Genomic DNA, 27,449 nt, shown 5'->3' on the forward strand with positions numbered 1-27,449 from the left:
GCTGGGAAAGATGGAGGGCAGGAGAAAAGGGTGATAGAGGACAAGATGGTTGGATGACATCACCAACCCAACGGACATGAGTGTGGGCAAACTCCGGGAAATGCTGAGGGACAGGGAAGCCTGGTGTGCTATAGCTTATGGGTTGGAAAGAGTCGGACACAACTTGGCGACTGAACAACGGCAACAAATACACACAGGAAAATAAACTGAGAGGGGTAGAAAGTAAAATGTCAGTCTTTTAGGGTTTAAAATTATAGGAACTTTTCTTTTTCTTCCTTTTACTCATGTTCATTTTTTCTATGCCAAAGGTTTTATTTTGAAAGTATATGGCTTTTTTCATTGGAATAATCTAGTGTGAAATCAGCAACCCCAAAGCATGTTGGGAATGAGGGGAATTTTTTGGCCTATTTCTACACTTCCCTGAGTGACCTGTTAAATGTCTACAGTCTTCTGTCTATTGGTAAAAGCAACTGTGGTATCAGTTCAGTTGAGTTCAGTCGCTCAGTCGTGTCCGACTCATTGCGACCCCATGAATCGCAGCACGCCAGGCCTCCCTGTCCATCACTAACTCCCGGAGTTCACTCAGACTCACGTCCATCGAGTATAGTTGACCAATAATATTGGTTTCAACTCAAGAGACAAAAACATCTTACCATTTAAGCATCATAATACTTAGCATTAAATGGTGAATACTCCAGCCTATACTAAAACTTTGAGGAGGGACTTCCCTGTAGGTCAGACGGTAAAGAATCTGTCTGCAGTGCAGGAGATCCAGGTTTGATCCCTGGGTCGAAAAGCAGAATGGCAACCCACTCCAGTATTCTTGCCTAGAGAATCCCATGGACAGAGGAGCCTGGCGGGCTACAGTTTGTGGGGTCGCAAAGAGTTGGACATGACTGAGCAACTAACACATACATACATAGAGCTTCTTAGATTATATACTCTAGTAAAAGGCCATTTGTGAAAGCTGTGATGAAGCCACTTAAAAAGAATCTGCAGCCTTTTGGGCAGTAACTACCTTCCATAAGGTGATATCAGTCATTAAGCTAATCATAAACAAACTTTCCTAAGTAGATTCCAAGAATTATTTTCAGGCATCATATATATCCACAAATTATACAGAGTGTTTTTTATTCAAAGAGCCAATTTCAAGGGTATTATTAGTAAGTATACATCCTAGGTAAACAGTTCATTGACATAGACTAAGTGATATCTTACATAATATATTTCTCAGTATATGAATTATAATATCTACAGAAAATGTCTGATATGTAAAAGACTAGATTTCCTTAAAATTGAAGAATGTTAATGGCAAGATTCAAGTTGAAATTTATTGATCAATTAGTTGGAGATTAACACATACTACTTGACATATACAGATTACTTTTTTTCACATTTTATTACATATTTAAATGTATTTTTCTTACAACAACTCCTGGAGGTTTTAGTTAGAAGTAAGAATAGTGACCTAAATATACTCAGGTTGGAATGATTGTTTTTACATTTGATGATGGCTATTTATACATTTTACCTGATTTACTTTGTTACTCAGCTTTAGATATAAGGTTATGGGTTCTTGACAGCTATCAATTAAAAGTCCTTAGCTTTGTATGATTTTAGTATCACAAAATATGATGAAACATAATTGTAAATTTTTTTAACATAGAAATATAATTATTAGAAAGAACTAATGACCTCCAGCAAACTTTTAAGCAACTGAGACATTAAACTTCCAAAAGGGGTGGTGGTGGTATTCTGTTTTTAATAGCTTGCATTAATGAAAAATATCACTACATACTTTGCTATTTATGGACTCATGAAATTTTGATGTAAATTATAGCAATTAAAAACTTCAGGAAATTTGGGATTTCCCTTGTTGCTCAGTGGTAAAGACTCTTCCTGCCAATGCAGGAGATGCAGCTTCGATCCCTGGGCTAGGAAGATCCCACATCCTGCAGAGGGGCTCTTGGTAACAAGAGAAACCACTGTAGTGAGAAACCCTCCCCCTGCAACTGAAGCGCAGCCCCTGCTCACCACAGCCAGAGAAAAGTCTGCACAGCAACGAAGACCCAGCATAGCCAGAAACAAATAAATACAAATTCAAAAAATGTCAGGAAATCTGAAAAAGTGTTAGAACCATACATGATTCTGCTATCCAAACACTGCCATTACTCATTTTTAAAAACAATACCTATTACGAAATTTTGGAGTTCAAAGAACCCTTGCTGATAACAACACAAAATTCACTAAGTATTTTATTTTCTAGAAATAAGCTTGGTGTTATTTCAATCTCTTGACAACCTTATGAGACAAGTAGCCTTGTGTCCTTTCACAGAGCAGAACAGGCTTGCCCATGCACATTCATTAACAAGAGTAGGTGAAAGGTTTTGGCTGGGGTCTATCTTAAACCAGCTGAGTCCCCAATTTTACCAACTGGGAAAAAAAGTCATAGAGAAGTTGGTGAGTTGCTTATGTCACTAGCGCTAGTTGTGACGTAGCCTAGCCTTGACTATGATTTTTGTAACCCTCCGGCTCATCCTTATTAACAGTCAGTGTTGACTTTAAACCGGCTTCATGTGTTCAGTCTCTCAGTTGTGTCCGACTCTGTGACCCCATGGAGTGTAACCCACCAGGCTCCTCTGTCCATTGGATTCTCCAGGCAAGAATATTGGAGTGGGTTGCTGTTTCCTGCTCCAAACCTGCTTCATGCCCCAGGTTAAATCAGTTTTATCCCATGCCATCCCTAGTCTGCCCATACCAGTAGCTCTCAACTTTCCCTGAGAAAACACGGGGGTTTTAAAAAGTATACTGCCTGGGTCCAGATTTTTGGATTCAATTGATCAGAGGCACAGCATGGGATAAAATCTTTCCAGGTGATTCTACTGTGTAACTAGAGTTGAGAAGCACTGGTCTATACTAAGAATATCAGGTTATCATCAGGTTATTTATATTCCAAAATTCTTTAGATTTTTTTTCACCTTCCAGTATTTCTGGGATCATGTGGTTAAAGTGTTTTCATGATTTGTATACCCAAAAGGAACACATAAACATAAATATGTCATTCAGTTAAATCTCTGGACAAATACCATGTTTAAAAGAAGAGTAAATAAAGCATCAGGTTGATTTGGGATATTGAATTTCAAGCACTAATCATGCACCTAATTATACTAAATGTAATTTAATCCATGATATAGCTTTCCTCTTCTAGTGCTTATGTCAATTAAGGAAATGTGGTCCCACTTAAGTATGTCACTTGGGCAATTTGTAATTTGAAGCAAAGATACTCTGGGTTTTCGGATTTATAAGAAACAGACCAATATGGACAAAGTTATATTCTCTAGCATTGCTTTCAGATTACTTGAGTGAACCACAGAATTTGTATCTGTACTTGTGTTTGATTTAGAATGAAGTTAAGAACCAGAACTAATCCCTGCCATTAAAATTTCTGAGGACTGAGAAACCTGTCCAGCAGCAAGCTGTGCTTACCTGTGCAAAGGGAGTCACAATCAGGTCATCTCCATGTCTGAAAAAGAAACCAAATCCCATATTAGATGACACTGGTCACTCTAGGACCACTTTCAAGCCATATTAAATAGTATGTTTCACATTCGTAAATCCCCAAAGAGAATTACAGTAATTCCATCCTTATTCTTCAACACATGTCCTTCTCAGTCACAAGGGTGAAGCTGTGTCTTCTGGGATGTTAACCATTGACCAGTTCCCTGAGTAAAAAGAGGGGCTTCTTGATCATCAACCAAGGCCACTGACAGTTATTAAGCACACAAGATATACAACAGTAGAAATGGAGTTCCAGCAGCAGGACCTGAGTTTACTCTTGGCTGCTTATTATAGGTATTACTGAGGGGCACCCAGGAAGGAGCAAGCAATGGCAGTGACTCCAGTGAGAGGTCCCTGGACCATCTACTGGAAGGTGCTGAGCATCACTGTGTGTGAGCCTTGGATGGGCTTGGAACTGTAGATGACACGGGGCTGCATCAGATGCTAATAAAAACCCAGTGGAACTTTTCAAATGACTCAGGTCCCAGCAGCCATAGTTACTGGGGAATGTTACCCTGTGTGTGCTGTTGCTATAGCAACCTGAGTGACACAGTGCCAAGGATGCAGGGGCAAGGTGTCAGCATGACGTCTCTTGGACAGACAAGGAGAGGCAAGGAAAGTTGTGCAACAGTCTACTTGGAAGAAAGTGAGAAACCCATGCCCAGAGTTCTTTCATGGCATTTCTGAGCATGAACAGTTCATGAGAAGGATTTCCAACATCTCCACGGGATATATCCTGATGTAGCTAGCTGGAGCCCTTTAATCAAAAGGGAATGGAATTATTCTACACAGAAAGCTTCAGGACATGACCCTGAGAACACTGCAGATGAACAGTTCACTCACTCATGAACAATTCTGGAAAGGGCTTGAGTGACCTAAAACAACACTCAGGAAATATGCTTCAGCACTAGCGGCATATGGATGACGTTAGTAAACGGATCATTACCAATAATTAGACCAATTGTTTTGGTCATCATCGAGTTACACAGAGGTCTTCAAATTCAAAGTGTGGGAAAAAGAAAGCAGAAAAGGAACAGTACACGCTTTTAAGGAAATATGTATCATTTTGCACCCTCTTCATTTCACAATTATGTTTTTGAGGGCCATCTGCTCTTTGGAGAGATTATGCAGACAGCCAAAATTTAACTCATACAAAAGCTAGATACTCTTCAAAGATACAATCTTTGCTTCCACTTTATTCTTTATAATTGCTCGATTACCAAGTTTATTTCCTAAGAACTTAGCCACCTTGACGAAGGCACAGCATCATTCAAATATTAATCCCCGGAAATAAGTCTTTTAATTTTTCACATGAATTACACTGGATTTGAATTACTCTAAACTGAAAAGCATGTGAGCATATATAAAAACACTTAATTCTATCTTTAGTTATATTTCACTCCCAAGCACTGAAAAGAATTTATTTGAAATATACAATATTTAGGGTAATTTATCAGTCTTGCTTCCCTTTCCCTGTCAAAGCATAAAGGAAGTTATAGTTTTACTGATGGAGATATTTCACTCTTTTGACTTAACTTGACCAGCAATTGTTTTTGCCAAATATCTCAAGACTGTCTCATTTTAGTCAGAGTAGAATTATTTCTAGCATTTCAGTTGCAACTGTCCTTAATAAATAGCTAATCTTTTATTTTCAAAATTATGCAAGGTTTAAGTTATCTCTGAATATATGATGAACGTATAATTTTTAAAAAATCTTTGTCTCAGTCTTTGTCAGTCACTTGCTCTGGTTAACATGAGCTGAACCTGTCACCCCCTCTGGTCCCTGGGCCTGGGGCAGCCTCTCTCCTTCCTCAAAGACAAAGCCTGCTGAGTTCTGAGCCAGCGGTACTGGAGGCAGGGGAATGTGAGGCTCAACAGGGCACTACTGAATATTCTGTTTTTCCAGAGAGAAACGACCACCGTCAAGAACTACTCCCAGAGGGATGGTACAGGGAAGGAGGTGGGAGGGGGCTTCAGGATGGGAAACGTGTGTACACCCGTGGCGGATTCATGTTGATGTATGGCAAAACCAATACAAAATTGTAAAGTAATTAGCCTCCAATAAAAAAAAAAGACAGTCACATTAAAAAAATAATAATAATTAAAAAAAAAGAAATACTCCCTATGACTTTGGCCATCCTTCTGCTACTTTTGCAGTATTTACTACAGCCCTTTATTTTCTACCCTCATTCTTTCTGTAATAAGAAGCCAGTAAAAAATAAATAAATAAAAATAAATAAATAAATAAAAATTTCAAAAAGAAGCCAGCAACACTGACAAGAAACCAAAAGAGAGAAATCAAAAAGCAAACCCTCACAGAGACTTCACTGGGATCCATAAACTATTCAAGAACTTAAATGAGGAAAAGCTTCTTGCCTTCTTAACAAATTAAGTTCAACCAACAGCAGCACCTGAAAATAGAGCTTTGTAAACTAGTTCATTTCAAGATTGTATGTGAAACACACGTGCCAATGACCTTTCCACACTTTATTATGACCAACCCAGAAGGAAAAGGAGATGCTGTTAATTAGAAGAAAGTTTATACTTTACTGAGTGAAGACTTCTAATCCTACAAAGCTAAAAAGGATTAGTGGCCACAAAGTACCTGCTGCTTCTGAGTATCACACATCGCAAATTTCAGGATGATGGGTGGCTGGATGAACTAGTGCTTTGAAGAGGGGCCACGGGCTGAGGCTTACTTTCTGAATATTGTGTAAACTTTTTGATCTTCCACGCTTCACTGTCTCTGGCTATAAAACCAGAAAGTCGTTCTCCTCTGGAGTTTGTCAATAGGATTAGGGAATTGATAAACATGCAGACAACGGTATTTTGAAATCCTAGTGTCTTTCTTCATTTAGACTTGAAACTATCACCTACGCATTGTCACCCTTGACCCTCCTCTTTTAGAATTAGAAGCTAATTAGAGAACAAGTATGTTCTTGTTTTTAATGTGTGTATTAAAATGTTTCTGGGAGCCCCAAAATAAAAAGTGCATAAAAATGCTTCTGGGAGCCCTGTTTGACAACATCCAAGAATTAGCTACAGGAGGAACTTTCTATTCACCACTCTTTATTCCCATGTTCACAGAAGTACAGACATAGAAAACAAACAAACAAAGACATAATACAATATACCTGATCTTTTAAAAAGCTAATATAAACATATACCAAATATAAGACTCATATGAACTATAGAAACTTTGGGAAATACAATAAAACCTTGAGTCACCCAAAGATAACTGTTGATAACACTTTCCTTCTGGATATGTGAGCAAATGTATGTTACATAGGATTTTTATAGATACATGATTTCTTACATAGTTAGAATCCTACTCTAATTCCACTTTATATCTTGTTTTTAACACTAAACCCGTTGAATCATGAAAAATTTTACATACCTTTATACCTTTTTTTTCATTTAGCAAAGTGTTTTATTCAAAAGCTTCTCAGCACCAACTAGCTGTCAGAAAGAATGGATGATATCCGTCTTTTTGTGCCCACCCCACTCCCAATTCCAGAGGCAGAAGTTGAACCATTTGGCGAGAGGTCCTTCTAATGATTATAATTCAGATCATGATAAGGTTTTGGTTGTTCTTTCATTTGCTTTCTCTAACCCTCTACTTAACCATGACTCAAGAAGGGTACCCTAATATTTGAGCTCTCAAAACTGCATGCTGCCTGACAGGATCACTGTCCCTCCTGGGCATCAGTTAATGAATTCAGTTTTTTTCAAGGTAATTCTATGTGCCTCCAATAGCCAGGAATGGGAGGTTGATCAAAACTGACATGATTGCTTCCAATTGTTCTGAACCATGGGAAATGCCTTTATACTTTTAAATGGGGCTTCCGCGATGGCTAGGAGACATGGGTTCGAGCCCTGAGTCAGGAAGATCCCTGGAGGAGGAAATGACAACCCATTTCAGTATTCTTGCCTGAAGAATCCCATGGACAGGGTACCCTGGCGGACTACGGTCTAAAAAGGTCACAAGGAGTCTGACACGACTGAGTGACTGAGCACACATACTTTTTAAATGGGCTTTCCAGGTGGCTCAGTGGTAAGACGAGATGCAGGAGATCCCCTGGAAGAGGAACTGGCAACACATTCCAGTATACTTGCCTGGGAAATCCCACGGACAGAGGAGCCTGGGGGGCTACAGTCCATGGGGTTGCAAAGAGTTGGACACGACTGACACACAGGCACACTTTTAAATAATTTCTGATGACTGTAGCCTATGTTTAGTAGTCTCTAAACTTTTCAAGCAGATGTCTATCTAAATGCATTGAAATGTAACTGCTAATTCTATCTTAAAATAGATTCTAATAATTATATGAATTACTCAAATGTATTTTAGTTCGTTCATTCCTTTAAAAACAACCTAGTAAAAATAAATGCTTATTTTTTATTTATTTATTTATTTATTTATTTTTAACTTTTACTTTACAATTCTGTATTGGTTTTGGCATAGATTGACATGAATCCACCACAGGTGTACATGCGTTCCCAAACATGAGCCCCCCTCCCACCCCCCTCCCCACAACATCTCTCTGGGTCATCCCCGCGCATCAGCCCCAAGCGTGTCATATCCTGCATCAGACATAGACTGGCATTTCGATTCTTACATGATATTATACATGTTTCAATGCCATTCTCCCAAATCATCACACCCTCTCCCTCTCCCTCTGAGTCCAAAAGTCCGCTATACACATCTGTGTCTTTTTTGCTGTCCTGCACACAGGGTCATCATTGCCATCTTCCTAAATTCCATATATATGTGTTAGTATACTGTATTGGTGTTTTTCTTTCTGGCTCACTTCACTCTGTATAATCGGCTCCAGTTTCATCCATCTCAGCAGAACTGATTCAAATGTATTCTTTTTAATGGCTGAGTAATATTCCATTGTGTATATGTACCACAGCTTTCTTATCCATTCATCTACTGATGGACATCTAGGTTGTTTCCATGTCCTGGCTATTATAAACAGTGCTGCAATGAACATTGGGGTACATGTGTCTCTTTCAATTCTGGTTTCCTCTGTGTGTATGCCCAACAGTGGGATTGCTGGGTCATAAGGCAGTTCTATTTGCAATTTTTTAAGGAATCTCCACACTGTTCTCCATAGTGGCTGTACTAGTTTGCATTCCCACCAACAGTGTAGGAGGGTTCCCTTCTCTCCACATCCTCTCCAGCATTTATTGCTTGCAGATTTTTGGATCGCAGACATTCTGACTGGTGTGAAGTGGTACCTCATTGTGGTTTTGATTTGCATTTCTCTAATAATGAGTGATGTTGAGCATCTTTTCATGTGTTTGTTGGCCATCCGTATGTCTTCTTTGGAAAAATGTCTATTTAGTTCTTTGGCCCATTTTTTGATTGGGTCGTTTATTTTTCTGGAATTGAGCTGCAGGAGTTGCTTGTATATTTTTGAGATTAGTTGTTTGTCAGTTGCTTCATTTGCTATTATTTTCTCCCATTCGGAAGGCTGTCTTTTCACTTTGCTTATGTTTTCCTTTGTTGTGCAGAAGCTTTTAATTTTAATTAGATCCCATTTGTTTATTTTTGCTTTTATTTCCAGAATTCTGGTAGGTGGATCATAGAGGATCCTGCTGTGGTTTATGTCGGAGAGTGTTTTGCCTATGTTCTCCTCTAAGAGTTTTATAGTTTCTGGTCTTACATTTAGATCTTTAATCCATTTTGAGTTTATCTTTGTGTGCGGTGTTAGAAAGTGATCTAGTTTCATTCTTTTACAAGTGGTTGACCAGTTTTCCCAGCACCACTTGTTAAAGAGATTGTCTTTACTCCATTGTATATTCTTGCCTCCTTTGTCAAAGATAAGGTATCCATATGTATGTGGATTTATCTCTGGGCTTTCTATTTTGTTCCATTGATCTATATGTCTGTCTTTGTGCCAATACCATACTGTCTTGATGACTGTGGCTTTGTAGTAGAGCCTGAAGTCAGGCAAATTGATTCCTCCAGTTCCATTCTTCTTTCTCAAGATTGCTTTGGCTATTCATGGTTTTTTGTATTTCCATACAAATCTTGAAATTATTTGTTCTAGTTCTGCGAAAAATATCACCGGTATCTTGATAGGGATTGCATTGAATTTGTAAATTGCTTTGGGTAATATACTCATTTTCACTATATTGATTCTTCCGATCCATGAGCATGGTATATTTCTCCATCTAGTAGTGTCCTCTTTGATTTCTTTCATCAGTGTTTTATAGTTTTCTGTATATAGGTCTTTAGTTTCTTTAGGTAGATATATTCCTAAGTATTTTATTCTTTTTGTTGCAATGGTGAATGGAATTGTATGAATTACTCAAATGTATTTTAGTTCGTTCATTCCTTTAAAAACAACCTAGTAAAAATAAATGCTTATTTTGATAAAATGCTCATAAGACAAAGCCAAACATTAAAATACTACTTGAGAAATAGTGTTCATTGTGTACTAATTAAAGGTGATGCTGAATATTTCATGTTGTTACCCTTTTTAAAAAATTGAAGTACAGCTGATTTATGTCACATCAGTTTTTGGTGTACAGCACAGTGTGTTGCTACCCTTTTTAATTAAGATCATGAAACTATGATTTCAGACAATAAAAATATTCTGGAAACTTGGCAACTAAGACTTTTTGTGAAACCAAATCGTATTTTTCCATAGGTATCATTTTTAAATGATTTGCTTTTCCAAAAAAATAATGTTGCTCTCTGAGAAAATATGAATGCCTCATTTAAGAATATAACAAATCTTTTAAAATTACTTTTGAAGGAGGTATTATGAATTCCATAAATTCCTAGTAGACACAATACTACTGAAACAAAATAACAACAAAAATAAAGAAAAACTCTTCTTCACTGTCTATCAGATTCACCTGAAAATATGGTTTCTCTGCCTTGCTTGGCCCTTTAGTTTACAACTAGCTTCACTGTAAGTAATAATAATTTTAAAAAAAAGACTAGTACTTCCACTATGGGACCCCAGGGACTGAAGTTCCTATAACATGAAGCCAACATCAGCCATACCTGAAAGAAACCTTCTTTGTTGCTACTGGCCACTTAGAATTAAGGTAACCCATTTAACACAAAAGCGTGGTCAAAATCACAACTACCAAGACTTGAACTTTGGCAGGAATGTCCAGGAACATTTGAGTGAGGACTAAAAATAATGTAAGTTACTACAAGATCAAAATTAAAGCAATTCAGTACTATGTGCAGCAGTATGATTCAATCTGAATTTTTTCAGTATCAAATTCCAAACCATTTGTGCATGTCTGTATACATAGTTTCAGTGGGTTTTCTATAATTCTGACCATAGTTATCAGTCATCAAGCTGAAATGTTAACCCTCACTTGAAAATCAACTTTGCATTTAAAACGCATACTAGAACCAAAAAGGAAAAACTCCAAATGGAGAGACGGAATTACAGCCCTTTCCTCAATTTTAACAGACAAATAAGCTAAAACCTATTCTATGAAAACAGGTGTGTGAGAACATCCAAGTTTTTAACTTTATAAGGAAACAGCTTATGTACTTTTAACCCTTTCTTTTGGCCTAGAATTGTAATTTCCTAATAGACTTGAATAGTAACAAACTAACCTCCTTTCCACAGATGCTCAGCAAAATTACTCAATGTTTGTTGATTTCAGCACTGGGGGCCCTTTTAATATGTTCCTATAATTTTTTATTTCTTAAATGGGCTTTCAGTACAATTACTTTGAAAAATCAGAGTACAAATATCCAACAAACTGATAAATAATAGTAATAATAATTTCAAACAATTATAATTATTATAAAAGAATATGTGTGCTCAGTCACTCAGTTGTGTCTGACTCCACACCCCCATGGGCTGTACCCCGCCTGGCTCCTCTGTCCACAGGATTTCCCAGGCAAGAGTACTGGGGTGGGTTGCCATCTCCTTCTCCAGGGGATCTTCCCGACCCAGGGATCGAACGGGCTTCTCCTGTATCTCCTGCACGGACAGGAAGATTCTTTACCACTGAGCTACCTGGGAATTCCCTATAAAATAATAATGGTAATTAATATTTATCAAACGATTACTATGCACTAGGCACTATGCAAAAGAACATTACACCGATTATCCTGTATTAGGTTTTTTTTTTTTTTTTTTAAGATAAGGGACGGGAGGCCTAAGAAGGACAAAAAAATCAAATGCCCATAGCATGATGGGGCCAGCATTCAAACACAGGCAGTGTGACTCTTGATGGGTCTGTGCTTAAAACACTGTGCAATTTGGCATCAGTAGTGGCATTTATCAATGCCAAAAGCACATTCCAAAAAATCCCTAATCTATAGTACATTTTTCATTTCATGAAGCTGATATATACCATAAAGACAACAAATGGAACAATTAATGTAAAAATGCAGAACAAAACAACACAAATCACTAAAATGACTCACAAAACAGTCTCTACCCATCTACTGATTTTCATGTCCTTCTTCCCTAAACTAAAATAATAAGATGAAATCAAATAATTTTTGGTTTCCTACTGAGGTGATAATTCTGCCTGAGAGTTCAGTATCATACATTCATATTCAGAATGCAGCTAAATTACATGCATGTCATACATAACAAATGTCTCAGGAGATGGCATTTATGTGCAAATGCATGCATATGTAAATACCCCCATATAAAAATATTTATGTATACATTGTGTGTACATTCGAGTGCAACTCTAGGGAAAGTATTTTGATTTTCTGCCTCTGTATTTCAAATAAGAAAGGATAAAATTATTGTGGAGGAAAAGGTGCATCCTTATCAGTATAAGGAGAATTTACTAGCTTATTTTGTCTGTACCACTCAATGTAAAAGCCCTTCAAACACCATTTGCTCTGCAAAATTTCATTAAGGTATATTTCCTAAGATTAAAGGCATATAATATCAGTGCAAGGTCATCAATTGTAACAGATGTACGTACCACTCTGGTAGCGGACAGAAAGTATATGAGCAATCTCTATGCTTTCCTCTTAACTCTGCTGTGAAACTAGAATTCTGCCCAAAGTAAAATCTTTTAGAAAAATAAATAAGTTATATCCTATAACTTTAGAAAGGAAAGTTATATATCAAAGTCAGACATTGAAAGCTATTTAGTCTTAAAAAATTTAAATCATTTGCTCACTGCTTACTCACATTTTAAGAATTAAGGTCTCGCCTGATATTTGACCAAAAACATTCTTAAAACAAAACCCTTCATTTTTTGGCCCATGTATGCTCATACCACATGCATTGATAAGAAAGTAAATGAAACTGGAGCTAATGCAACATAAGCAAAAATTCTCTAGTCTGAAGTGTAATCTCTTCTTTTTTGTCATAAGACAAAATTTAAGGTTTCATTAGAGAATACACATGATACCAATAAATGGCCTCAAATTTGTTAAATGATGGCATGAAAGATGATCCACTGTAAAATTATATAGCAAAAGGTTTTCTAGATGTAAGAAGTTAAAAGCGATTTGCAGACATAGAGACACTCTCTAAGCCTATTTACTTTGTGTAATAAAAGCCAATATGAGAAAGGGATCCTTCCAGGCACGTGAAGGCACAAATCACTGTCATGTAATGGTGATGCCTGACCTCCATGGAGGGAGAAGGAGGACAGGAAAGGGTTGAGTACACAGCAAGCTTTCAGAAGCGTCCTCACTCCGTTGTAGGAACAGGTTCTTCTTTCCTAGGTTATCTCATTTGACAGGCCTGTTCTTAACGTCAGTGGCTCTGCCCGCTTGGTTTTTCTCCAAGATGGGTTCCCAGGGAAAATATTTATGGGTAGCAAGAACAACAATTTTTTAAGATCTGCATGAGGTAAAACAATTCTGTAGATTAAAAGAAAGTAAAAGTGAAGTCGCTCAGTTGTGTCCGACTCTTTGTGACCCCATGGACTGTAGCCTACCAGGCTTCTCAGTCCATGGGATTTTCCAGGCAAGAGTACTGGAGTGGGTTGCCATTAAGGAGAGGCATGAGAGTAGGATGCTTTCTGTGCAACTACTATGTACCAGATCGTGCTTTACCGACCCATGAAATTTAATTCTGATGCCTCTGCATTAAATGGATGCTCACGTTCCCATCCTAAGATAAAGAACTGGGTTCAGAGAACTTGAGTAACTCACTGGCAGTCATGCCCTTGGCAAGTGGCAGAATTCAGTGGTTTCCAAAAATGCCAGGCTGAGACCTGGTTCTTGCCCAACAGAATGTTCACTGGCCTTTGTGAAGAAGAGAATAAACATGAACCAAGGAGTGAGGTTTTTTGAAAAAGAAACATTAAAAAAAAAGAAGCTAACTGTACTCCTTTGGAAGACTCATTTATTTTGAGAATATGTGCCACTCTCTTTATTAAAAAAATCAAGCAAAATGCCTTTGGAAAATAAAATGATTGTGTATATCAATGGGAATTTCCTTGTTAAATAAATAAAGTCATTTATCTGACAAAGTAAGCACTTAGTAACCCAGTGTCAGTCTGCAGATGGTTTTGAAGTTTTACTGAATCACGAACTCCCAAGGCATGAAAATGAGCAGTGGAGCTGGATTTAAACCCAGGCTTTAAATACTGTTTCACTTCTACTGCACCATGCTGCTTTCTGCATACACAAATAGATTCAGACTCTTCTGAAACCCCATAGAAGTCCATATTGTAGACTCTAGTACAGCACGGCGCAACAGGTGTTTGCAGCGGTGGAACTGTTCTCTTTCTGTGCTGTCTAAGTCCGTATCTACCAGCCACAGTGGCTACTTAGGGCTCAAAATGTGGCTAGGGCAACTGAGGAACTGAAGGCCACTTTTACTGAATTTTAATTAATTTAAATTAAGAGAAATCTGTCACCTATGGCTAGTAACTTATCATCTCAATTCGTGCAGCTCTTGAGCAATTTTTACAAAACTTCAGTTACAAATTTTCCAAGGAAGACAATGTTTTATATAACCAAAAAAAGTCTACTCTAAGCTTAAGGGCAAAAAAGCACTGATATATTAACATAACAGAAATTTTTGATTATTTGGCAAAGAGCCTAAGTGGAAAGATCTGCCCAAATGCCCATCAAGATTTTACACCCCTGAAAGGGAAATAAAGATTTTAGTTCAACTGCTTTAATTCTTCTGTTTTCACCTAGGGGCTACTGTACCTGCCAGCAAATGCCAAATGAGTGGTCCAGCAGCAGCTGTTGGTCGATATCACTATGTTCAAGGTCAAGATACCTGGATTCCAACTCACATTGTGCATGTGTGTGTGTGCATGATGAAAAGACACACTTTTGAGTAGAATTCTGTGATTTCTAAAAGTGAGCTAATGATACTTTCTCGTTTCCTTACATGATTGTTTTGAGGATCAAGTACTGAACTTCATGGGAGAATGCTATGGCAACTATAAAGATTATACAGACGCTGCTGCTGCTAAGTCTCTTCAGTCGTGTCCGACTCTGTGCGACCCCAGAGACGGCAGCCCACCAGGCTCCCCCGTCCCTGGGATTCTCCAGGCAAGAACACTGAGTGGGTTGCCATTTCCTTCTCCAATGCATGAAAGTGAAAAGTGAAAGTGAAGTCGCTCAGTCGTGTCCGGCTCTTAGCGACCCCATGGACTGCAGCCTACCAGGCTCCTCCGTCCATGGGATTTTCCAGGCAAGAGTACTGGAGTGGGTTGCCTTTGCCTTCTCCATACAGATGCCAGGCAAGTGTAAGAATAAATTCTTATACACAGTTCAGTTCAGTCACTGAGTCATGTACAACTCCTTGCGACCACATGGACTGCAGCACGCCAGGCTTCCCTGTCCATCACCAACTCCTGGAGTTCACTCAAACTCATGTTTATTGGGTCAGTGATGCCATCTAACCATCTCATCCTCTGCCGTCCCCTTCTCCTCTCGCCTTCAATCTTTCCCAGCATCAGGGTCTTTTCAAATGAGTCAGCTCTTCGTATCAGGTAGCTAAAATATTGGAGTTTCAGCTTCAACATCAGCTCTTCCAGTGAATATTCAGGACTGATTGCCTTTAGGATGGACTGGTTGGATCTCCTTGCAGTCTAAGGGACTCTCAAGAGTCTTCTCCAACACCACAGTTCAAAAGCATCAATTCTTTGGTGCTCAGCTTTCTTTATAGTTCAACTCTCACATCCCATACATGACTACTGGAAAAACCATAGTCTTAACTAGATGGACATATACATCACTTCCCAAAGAGTCTACAGACACTAAAAATCACAAAGGGTGAAACATGGTGAACCTTGTAAAAATCCTGAACTTAAACTGATAACTTTGAGGTTTGTTTGTGAACCTTTATGGCATACTTTCACCACTCTTAGAGTGCTCCTGTGTCTGGAGAGCCGGGTTTTAGGCAAGCTGTCTGTCTGGGAAACATCAGGTTTCTTTCCTAGAGAAATACTACAGATGGGCTGCCTGTGTGCTAAGTTGCTCAGTCGTGTCCGACTCTTTATGACCCCATGGATTGTAGTCTGCCAGGCTCCTCCATCTACAGGATTCTCTAGGCAAAAATACTGGAGTGGGTTGCCATGTCTTCCTTCAGGGCATCTTCCTGACCCAGTGATCAAACTCATGTCTCTTATGCCTCCTGTGTTAGGAGGTGGGTACTTTAGCACTAGTACCACCTGGGAAGCCCATAACATGAGCTACCTTCAAACAAATATAAGACAAACAAACAAAAAACACCAAAAAACAGTGAAACATGTAGGAAATTTTACCTACTCTCTATAGTAGGTGGGAAAAATGAATGGGGACTCAATATACTGAAGATAAATAATGAACATTAAAAGACGTAAAACAAAAGTATGTTGCTAACACGTGGAATTAACCGTGTGATTTGCTGCAAAAGAGTTCTTTTACCAACTGCCTTTTTTTTAGTTTCTGTAAAAATAAACTCATAATTGAAAATAATAATGACTGAATGAAGGTTTTACCAAAAAAAAATCACCATAGAGACCTTTAGATAACATATAAACCATAATGCTTGTTTTCTGATTTTTCTGGCAAAAAGCAAAAATGAAACAAAGGAACAAAAAAAATAAGCAGCCAAATAAAATGGCCCTGATGCACAGAACAAATTCAGTCTGAAATTCTCTAAGTCCCAAAGGAAAAGTCAATGTGGAGGCACAGAAACATGAGATCTGTATGCAGCCCTGTTCTCCCTGGAAAGAAAACTGGGAGCTAAGAGGACTTGGCCTTGGGACCATTCATAACATTTCCTGGCAGACGCTGTCAGGCACTGAACTGCTTAAATGATCTCTTGTCACAGTGCAGACTCCCACATTTGCAGATATGCCAACAGATGTCCTTTTTTATTCTGCTTTTAATTTCTCTACTTCCATGGACAGTCTGTAGGAGTTAAGGTCCTAAATATGTTGAGAGGTTAGCTATCCAGAGTATGTGTGCTTAGTCACTCTTTCATGTCCGACTCTTTGCAACCCCGTGGACTGTAGTCCACCAGGCTCCTCTGTTCATGGGATTTTCCAGGCAAGAATACTGGAATGGGTTGCCTTTTTCTCTGCCAGGCAATCTTCCTGACCCAAAGATCAAACCCATGTTTCCTGTGTTTCCTGCATTGATTTGTCAGCAGGTAGATTTTTGTACCACTGAGCCGTGTCAATGACAACAAAGTTTTATTTATCCAAGATTAAGAAAACCCTGAAGTCTTAAGACAATGAATGGAAAACTGACACAAAAGTCTGAGAGGATCTCAACAGGCAGATGGAATAATTGGGGATATTTCTCCAGTGAATCTATATCTCAACCACGCCACAGAGTGCTAGGAATCTGATAACAAAGTCCAGTGTTCGATATTCCTGACTTTTTTTTCTGAAGAAAAACCATAGGTCTGGTTGAAGGCTCTTTATTTCCTATTTGTAATAGCATATTTTAAAATTTTCATCTTACAGGGATTTAGTGAGCATGACTTAATGATAATCCCTAGTATATTTTATCTTGTGAAGCACATCATACAATGTTCCAATAGTGTGATTATGTTTCCTTATATGGAGCATAAAACTGTACAGATGGCATTGAGAACAACTCACTAAGGATCTAAGACTGACAAACAAAATCAATATTTAAAGGAAATGATGTGTAAATGGAAATAGGAATTTATACAAGAATCTCAGTAATGACTGGGTAAGTCTGCTTTTCTATCTGGGTAAGAATCTAGACTTTTTTTCATGACAAGAATGTATGATCCAAACAAAATTCTTTGACTTGTTGTCATGGATCTATGGTATCTTCAAGCGATACCCAGTCATGGAATAGGTACAGTCAATATTTGCTGAATGAGTAAAAGCATGAAACTCTCATTCAAAAATGCAGCCAGTTATTAATAATACCTTTATTTAAAATGTGGTAAAAGACACAGATTGGAGAAGGCAATGGCACCCCACTCCAGTACGCTTGCCTAGGAAATCCCATGGACAGAGGAGGCTGGTAGGCTATACAGTCCATGGGGCTGTGAAGAGTCGGAAACGATTGAGCGACTTCACTTTCACTTTTCACTTTCATGCATTGGAGAAGGAAATGGCAACCCACTCCAGTGTTCTTGCCTGGAGAATCCCAGGGACGGGAGAGCCTGGTGGGCTGCCGTGTAGGGGTCGCACAGAGGCGGACACGACTGAAGTGACTTCGCAGCAGCAGCAAAAGACACAGATTGGTTACCTCCGTTAGAAATCAAATTTCTTCTTTCCCCTGATCTATCCACTTCATTCCCACAACTCAATGTCAAGATTTAAAGTTCAGGAAATGGTAACTTTACAATACTAGAGAGTAGTTTTGATTTTAGTTTTCTTTAGCTGGAATCAAGATAGCTAGGAGAAATATCAATAACCTCAGATATGCAGATGACACCATCCTTATGGCAGAAAGTGAAGAGGAACTAAAAAGCCTCTTGTTGAAAGTGAAAGAGGAGAGTGAAAAAGTTGGCTTAACGCTCAACATTCAGAAAACAAAGATCATGGCATCTGGTCCCATCACTTCATGGGAAATAGATGGGGAAACAGTGGAAACAGTGGCTGACTTTATTTTGGGGACTCCAAAATCACTGCAGATGGTGACTGCAGCCATGAAATTAAAAGACGCTTGCTCTCTGGAAGAAAAGTTATGACCAACCTAGACAGAATATTAAAAAGCACATTACTTTGCCAACAAAGGTCAGTCTAGTCAAGGCTATGGTTTTTCCAGTAGTCATGTATGGATATGAGAGTTGGACTATAAAGAAAGCTGAGCACAGAAGAACTGATGCTTTTGAACTGTGGTATAGACTCTTGGAAGTCCCTTGGATTGCAAGGAGATCCAACTAGTCCATCCTAAAGGAAATCAGTCCTGAATGTTCATTGGAAGGACTGATGTTGAAGCTGAATCTCCAATATTTTGGCCACCTGATGCGAAGAGCTGACTAATTTGAAAAGACCCTGATGCTGGGAAAGATTGAAGGTGGGAGGAGAAGGGGGATGACAGAGGATGAGATGGTTGGATGGCATCACTGACTCTATGTACATGAGTTTCAGTAAACTCTGAGAATTGGTGACAGACAGGGAGGCCTGGCGTGCTGCAATCCATTGGGTCGCAAAGAGTTGGACACAACTGAGAGACCGAACTGACTGACTGAATATGTAGAGGAAAGAGTGTTGGGATAAAAAAGCAAGTGGGAGGCCCTGGGCCCAGTATCTATAACTGATAGAACTCGATCCTCCTGTGTAATGGGCATTGGTCCCTTACAAGAAATAAAAAGACTTCATAATTTTCAACTTGGTTCATTCATTTAGGGCCATATTGCACTGAGAGCACTGCGCAGGTTACTGTCATTTTTTCATTGAAGACGGTTTTCAAATTTTCCTAATTTTAGTTGAGTAATTAACTTAATCCACACTTTGCTCTTAGAGGTTATGTTCTTTGTATTCACTGAAAAATAAGCCAGCTCTTCCTTGACCAAAGTTGATTTGAGTTTGCTCCCTAGCAGGAATTTGAGCTCATAAAATTGTACAGTGATCACTTTTCTTAAGTGATCATTCCCTACCATTTAAGCTAGCCATCATTTAAGCTACCATTCTCTCCACATTTTTAAAAAGTAGATGTTACCTTTTGTAAAGTATCAATATTAAGTCTGAGGTCAAAGCTAACTGCACAATCATTGACAAGTTTCAATAGTTTATCTTCACACTGCCTTTTTCTCTAGAGTTATGGGAGTTGAGGAAAGCTCAGGTGCCTTTTTTTTCTTTTTTCACAATTAATATTAGAGTTCAAACACTGAGAAGCATACTGAATATGGAGGAAATTCAGAAAATTGTGTGCTAAATATTAGGGCAAACTCTCCTAAAGACATAATAGAATTTTAGTAGCCTTAGCATGAAAATAAGGGATTACTAGTAAGTTTGTTCAATCTCCATTTTTTCCCCCTCTGCCTTAAGAACTTTTCATAACTAATATTTATCTCTACATGTTTCCTAAGACCTTAGGATATATAACTTCGGCAGTGATAAGCAAAGAATATTATTAGAACACATAATTAATTTGCTATTTTCAAAGACTGGAGCACAGTGCAATGATAACTCAAACAAATGTTGTGGTAACACATTAAAATGGACTATTTTTACCTGTGGCATTAACAAACATGATTATTCAAAATGTTAGAATATTAGAACTTCCTTTTATGATTTTTTTTAGTATGAGATTAGGAATATAAAATGTGTATTCAGCTGCTATTTTTAATTCCTTAATTTAAAAATCGAAAAAGCATATTTTCCTAATTTGTAAGTATTTTTAGCCATTTATGGATCTCTTGTGTTTTGAGCTAGAAATAAAACCACCCCAGGGACTGGAGAAAGAAGTGGAATTAAAAAAAAAAAATCAAAAATAAGAAAGAAGGTAGCAAAACAGTATTCTAGCAGCCAGTGACGTTAGAATATTCTGTCAACAGACTTCCTGAGATTTAAAGGCTGTGTGAGTTTCGGGTCTGTATCAATACCCTAATAACAATAATAATGATAGTAACCTGCCAACCTCCAAGGACTGGTAGAGGAATCCCAGTTTATCTGGCTCACCACCAAAATAATATCACTCTTGGCAAAAATAAACTATTTTGTCTACCTGAGGTAAAGAATAGGATACATTATCAATTCTGGAGCTCATCCAGAAGTTCACGACTGTGAATCTACTGAATTTTTTCCTTTCTCTTAACAAAATATCTCTTCACACAGAGATTTGATTTAACTCTGATCCTAAGAACATGAATAAATACCTTGAATAAGAGGTTCTTAAACTTTCTCAGTTCATGACACTCTTAATATTTCAGTAATTTATATCCTTGGTGGCTCAGTAGTAAAGAATCTGCCTGCAATGCAGGAAACTGCCTGAAATATAGAAGACTCGGGTTTGATCCCCTGGTCGGGAAGATCCCCTGAAGAAGGAAATGGCCACCCCCTTTAGTATTTTTGCCTGGGAAATCCCGTGGACAGAGGAGCCTGGCAGGCTACAGTCCATAGGGTCACAAGAGTTGAACAGGGCTTAGTGACTAAAACCATCAAACTACCATCACCAATTTTCTACAGCACCCCACTGGCCAAAAGAAATAACTAACAGTGGAAATTATGAAGAGTTTAGTTCAAACTATTTAATATGGTTCTGTCTCAACAACTGAGTACCCGTTGAAGACTACAGAACTTCTCACTTGGGAAGGAGCTTGCACATTGCCTCCCTTGCTTTCTGGTTCACACTGATTTTTGTGCAACACTTGCTTCTTATCACAACAATTATCAACAACCCAGTTTTGCAAAGATATGATGTCACTGAACAAAATTAATGATCTAAAGTTGAAAATGGAGACTATTTCAAGCTGTTCGTTCTCTAGGTGACTGACAGATATTTCCGTGTTTCCCTTGAAATTTTCAAATACCTGTCGCACCCATGTGAGCTCCCTGTGGTGGCTCAGGATACCTAAGCCACTCTGGCCCTAGTGTCATTACTTATACCATCGAGGAAGGGGTGAGAAACTTCCTCAGTTGGGAAAACTCAGGAAATGGGCAAGGAATTATCTGACCACAGCTCCTTTCTATATTTACATAATGGTAGAGGATTTTTAAGGGGCTTCCCAGGTGGTGCTAATGGTAAAGGAGCTGCCCGCCAATGCAGGAAACATAAGAGATGTGGGTTCGATCCCTGGGTCAGGAAGATCCCCTGAAGGAGGGCATGGCAACCCACTCCAATATTCACGCCTAGAGAATCTCACGGACAGAGGAGCCTTGCAGGCTACAGTTCACAGGGTAGCAAAGAGTCGGACACAACTGAAACAGTTTAGTACACATGTGCACAGAGAACTTTCAAATGGCAGATCAAGGTTAGAAAAGAGAAAGATGCTCATTAGTGCTGCTTCTGCTGCTGCTGCTAAGTCGCTCCAGTCGTGTCCGACTCTGTGTGACCCCAGAGACGGCAGCCCACGAGGCTCCCCTGTCCCTGGGATTCTCCAGGCAAGAACACTGGAGTGGATTGCCATTTCCTTCTCCAATGCATTAAAGTGAAAAGTGAAAGTGAAGTCGCTCAGTCGTGTCCGACTCTTAGCGACCCCATGGACTGCAGCCCACCAGGCTCCTCCGTCCATGGGATTTTCCAGGCAAGGGTACTGGAGTGGGGTGCCATTGCCTTCTCCATCATTAGTGCTAACAAGATCTAAAAATCTAGTTAGCTGGAGCTACAAACTTTTCATATAGATCCAGTGAGGACTAGAATCTTTGTAATGCAACATTTCTTTTCAGCTTTATTTTCAGAGATAGCTCAGTAAGACCAATGAAGAATAATGTAACCTGTAATAAAAATGAATAGATATGTAAGCAATCATTCTTCCTTTTTCAGATTCAGTGCTAGAGGCTACATCACCTCTACTCAATAGTCATAGGAAAAGACCAAGAGCAGCTACAACTGAAAACTCACAAAGGCTCAAGAGATGGTGAGGGACTTGCTAACTGCTAACTGATAAGGATGCTGAACCTGAAACTCCAATACTTTGGCCACCTGATATGAAGAACCGATTCACTGAAAAAGACTCTGATGCTGGACGATTGAAGGTGGGAGGAGAAGGGGATGACAGAGGATGAGATGGTTGGATGGCATCACCAACACGATGGACATGAGTTTGAGTAGGCTCTGGGAGTTGGTGATGGACAGGGAGCCCTGGAATGCTGCAGTCCATGGGATCGCAAAGAGTCGGACACAACTGAGCGAGTGAACTGAACTGAAGGAAAGGGCAGAAATTTGACATGGGGTTGGGGGATAGTGACTCCTGGCTGGGAGAATGACCACATGGGACACTGCAAAGGCTGTTCAGTGAGATCGTATATTTCTGTATGGTGACAGGATTAATTACCTAGACCACCAAGTGTGCCCTAGCTTTTTATGGTACATCAGGTCCACTCACCTCCTCCTCACTGCCCCTCCACACCTCCCCATATGTATCAGTATGTAAGTACAATAAAGAGCTAATTAGATTATCTGGATTCTCTGTATTACTGTTTATTCAACAGAAGATGGGGACTAGAGGTCCATTATACAGATGAACTAAAAAATGTTCTTTTTTGCATTATTATTGGGGTATAATTGCTTTGCAATGTTGTATTAGCTTCTGCTCTACAATGAAGTGGATTACTGTTACCGTTAAGTCACTTCAGTCGTGTCTGACTCTGTGAGACCCCACAGACAGCAGCCCACCAGGCTCCTCCGTCCCTGGGATTCTCCAGGCAAGAATACTGGAGTGGGTTGCCATTTCCTTCTCCAATGCATGAAAGTGAAAAGTCAAAGTGAAGTCGCTCAGTCGTGTCTGACTCTTAGCGACCCCATGGACTGCAGCCCACCAGGCTCCTCCGTCCATGGTATTTTCCAGGCAAGAGTACTGGAGCGGGGTGCCATTGCCTTCTCCGATGAAGTAGATTAGCTACATTTATATATACATCTCCTCCCTCTTGGACCTCCCCTCTCATTGCACCCATCACAGAGCACAGAGCTGGGCTTCCTGTGCTTTAGAGCAGGTTCCTACCAGCTATCTATTTGACACATGTACTCCAGTATTCATCGCAGCTCTATTTATACTAGATACGACATGGAAACAATCTAAATGCCCAATAACAGGTGAACAGATAAAGAAGAAGATGTAGTACATATACACAATGGAATATTAGCCATAAAAAGGAACAAAACTTGGTCATGTCTGTAGAGACACGGATGAAGTGTTTGTCATACAGAGTGAAGTAAGTCAGAGAAAAACAAAGGTCATATATTAACACGTATGTATGGAATCTAGAAAAAATGGTACAGATGAACCTATTTCCAGGGCAGGAATAGAGGCACAAACATAGAGAATAGACCTGTAGGCCCCGTATGGGGGTGGGGAAAGGGTAGGACATACTGGGAGATTAGGATTGAAAATTGCTTTGAACTTACGTGGTTTGACTGACAGTTTGTATTCAATAAACTCTTAGTTTTATGACTAAATTCTATTTTTCTTGTCAGTGATAATACTCCTGTTACTTTCCTCAGTGGCTCATATCTGAGTATTGGCAAATGCAAATATCATTACAACATTAGATCAAAAACAACAGAAGTAACTATTATCCAGAAATTAAAATGCATTTTGAAGAATTTAAGAGGGAAAAACTACATATCTCTTATGCAATTATCCATGTATTCTGTAATTTTCTCCATGTTTCTTCATGACAGCACATGGGTAACCTTCTGTTATACTACTTATTTTGTAACTAGTATTTCCTACTTTTATAAAATACTTGTTTACTCTTTATGATAGTTCAAGTTTACCTTTTATGTATTTATTTCTTTAGTGTACTCATCATAATCATTAAAAATTTACCTATGTCTTATGGTTCCAAATAGGAAAAGGAGTACGTTAAGGCTGTATATTGTCACCCTGCTTATTTAACTTATATGCAGAGTACATCATGAGAAACGCTGGACTGGAAGAAACACAAGCTGGAATCAAGATTGCCGGGAGAAATATCAATAATCACAGATATGCAGATGACACCACCCTTATGGCAGAAAGTGAAGTGAAGTGAAAGTGAAGTTGCTCAGTCGTGTCCAACTCTGTGTGACCCCATGGACTGTAGCCCACCAGGCTCCTCCATCCATGGCATTCTCCAGGCAAGAATACTGGAGTGGGTTGCCATTTCCTTCTCCAGGGAATCTAAAGCCTCTTGATGAAAGTGAAAGTGGAGAGTGAAAATGTTGGCTTAAAGCTCAACATTCAGAAAACAAAGATCATGGCATCCGGTCCCATTACTTCATGGGAAATAGATGGGGAAACAGTGGAAACAGTGACAGACTTTATTTTGGGGGGCTCTAAAATCACTGCAGATGGTGATTGCAGCCATGAAATTAAAAGACGCTTACTCCTTGGAAGAAAAGTTATGACCAACCTAGAACGCATATTCAAAAGCAGAGACATTACTTTGCTGACTAAGGTCCGTCTAGTCAAGGCTATGGTTGTTCCTGTGGTCATGTATGGATGTGAGAGTTCGACTGTGAAGAAGGCTGAGCGCCGAAGAATTGATGCTTTTGAACTGTGGTATTGGAGAAGACTCTTGAGAGTCCTTGGACTGCAAGGAGATCCAACCAGTCCATTCTGAAGGAGATCAGCCCTGGGATTTCTTTGGAAGGAATGATGCTGAAGCTGAAACTCCAATACTTTGGCTACCTCATGTGAAGAGTTGACTCATTAGAAACGACTCTGATGCTGGGAGAGATTGGGGGCAGGAGGAGAAGGGGACGACAGAGGATGAGATGGCTGGATGGCATCACTGACTCGATGGGCGTGAGTCTGAGTGAACTCCAGGAGTTGGTGATAGACAGGGAGGCCTGGCGTGCTGCGATTCATGGGGTAACAAAGAGTTGGACACAACTGAGCAACTGAACTGAACTGAACACACCATGGGCTTGTCCCTGGCTTCCATCTAAAGCCAAATTGTTTCACCTTTGCTAAAGTTGGAAGATATGAGTTTCAATCTGGTTCTTTATCTATCCAATATTACATATTATTATCTATGGGGTTTTTCAGCAATTTTCTTTCTAGTATTCTTATCCTATTCTCTTTCTATATTTTTTAGGTTTTGGGGCCATACTGCAGAGCTAGTGGTATCTTAGTCCTTCAACTAGGGATGGACCTGGGCCCTGGCAGTCAAAGTGTTGAGTCCAAACCACTGGACTGCCAGGAAATTTCCTGTTCTCTTTATAATTGTGGTGTGGCTCTTTTAAACCCCTATTCTCAAGCTGCCCCATCCTCTTTCCTTTAGTTATCAATGGCTATACTTTCTTTTTTTTACTGAAGTACAGTTGATTTATAATGTTGTACCAATCTCTGCTATACAGCAAAGTGACTCAGTTATAGACATATACTCTTTTTTATCGTGTCTACTTGCATGAAAAAGTAGATATCATAAACCATCAATTCTCTAAATATTTCACCCACCCATCTCCAAATTTATATTTCCTCTTTTCACTTTTTTTTCATTGTTCTAAAGAATGCAGTACTTGTCTGTACTACTTTTCCAAGGTTAGTCCCTTCACTTGAGCTCATGATCATACTTTTGGTAGCAGCTACAACTCCATACTTAACCCTTGTGTCCCTCAGCTTATCTGTTTTGAATTAAAAAGATAAATTCCCTTGAACTCAATTCTCTCTAGAGCAACTTTAATTCTCTTTTCCCTTTTAACTTACTAACCTTTTAAAGAGAAGCTTGCACTTGCTGATATCTCCACTTTCAATTCAACCCTCCACTAACTCTATTCTTCTATTTCTACTGCCCCACTAAGATGCTTCTTCCAGTGGTCCTCCCAAACCTAGTCACTGCAAACAGTAACCGGTTCTTCGAATTTCTCCTGATCCTCTGCAGTGTTGCTTCTGCTCTGCCCTTTTCCTTTAACTGTTGTCTTGTTCCGCCTATAGCTCCAGACCCACTGTGTAAAAGTCAAATTCCTTATGCTGTCTACTTTCTACTACTACTACTACTAAGTCACTTCAGTCGTGTCCGACTGTGTGACTCCATAGACGGCAGCCTACCAGGCTCCCCTGTCCCTGGGATTCTCCAGGCAAGAACACTGGAGTGGGTTGCCATTTCCTTCTCCATTGCATGAAAGTGAAAAGTCAAAGTGAAGTTGCTCAGTCGTGCCAGATTCTTAGCAACTCCATGGACTGTAGCCCTCCAGGCTCCTCCATCCATGGGATTTTCCAGGCCAGAGTACTGGAGTGGGGTGCCATCGCCTTCTCCAGTCTACTTTATACCCTGTCCCTATGTCAACATCATTGTTCATTTACAAGTTTGGGGTCAAAACTTCAGCATTCTCTTTGGTTCTCCTTGCCCACTGGTTGTCTACACACACACACACACACACACACACACACGCGCACGCATGTGCACGCACACACACACATGCAGCCTCTTGCCTCTGAATTAAACTGTCATCCCACCCCAACTCCTTTGTGGGCACACACACACACACACAGCCTTGCCCACTGGTTGTCTACACACACACACACCCACACACACACACAGACACACACCCACCCACACACCCACCCCTTGCCTCTGGATTAAACTGTCCTCCCACCTCAACTCCCTTGACCTGGGCCTCCATCATATTAAGCCTGTTTTGTTTCTATGAATTTCAACATGAATGATTTCCCTGTAATCACTTCACTTTACTCAATCCCTCTACAACAGAGTAATCAGAAGCAATAAAAACAAGAATGGGATCACATGACCCCAGCTAAACAACTCTGTGATTGTATTCCAGTCTTTCTCTCTTGCCAAGTTTTCCTACCTACACCAATCAAATTGTCATTATTTAACTGAGCCTTGATTCTCCTCGCCCCACATTATCCAAATGTTGCCCTCTTGGCCTG

General features: G+C 39.5%; 1 protein-coding gene across 1 annotated transcript in view; it reads right to left on the reverse strand.

Moving 5' to 3' along the window:
• PDE4D (phosphodiesterase 4D) overlaps positions 1–27,449 on the reverse strand; it is a 377,805-nt gene that overhangs the window by 206,384 nt on the left and 143,972 nt on the right. Inside the window, exon 3 of the mRNA XM_040262566.1 lies at positions 3,487–3,523. Within this exon, the coding sequence (XP_040118500.1) occupies positions 3,487–3,523 (37 nt within the window). The remainder of the gene's footprint in view (positions 1–3,486; positions 3,524–27,449) is intronic.

The sequence above is a fragment of the Oryx dammah genome, unplaced genomic scaffold (genome assembly GCF_014754425.2).
Source record: "Oryx dammah isolate SB20612 unplaced genomic scaffold, SCBI_Odam_1.1 HiC_scaffold_20, whole genome shotgun sequence".
Taxonomy (NCBI): Eukaryota; Metazoa; Chordata; class Mammalia; order Artiodactyla; family Bovidae; genus Oryx; species Oryx dammah.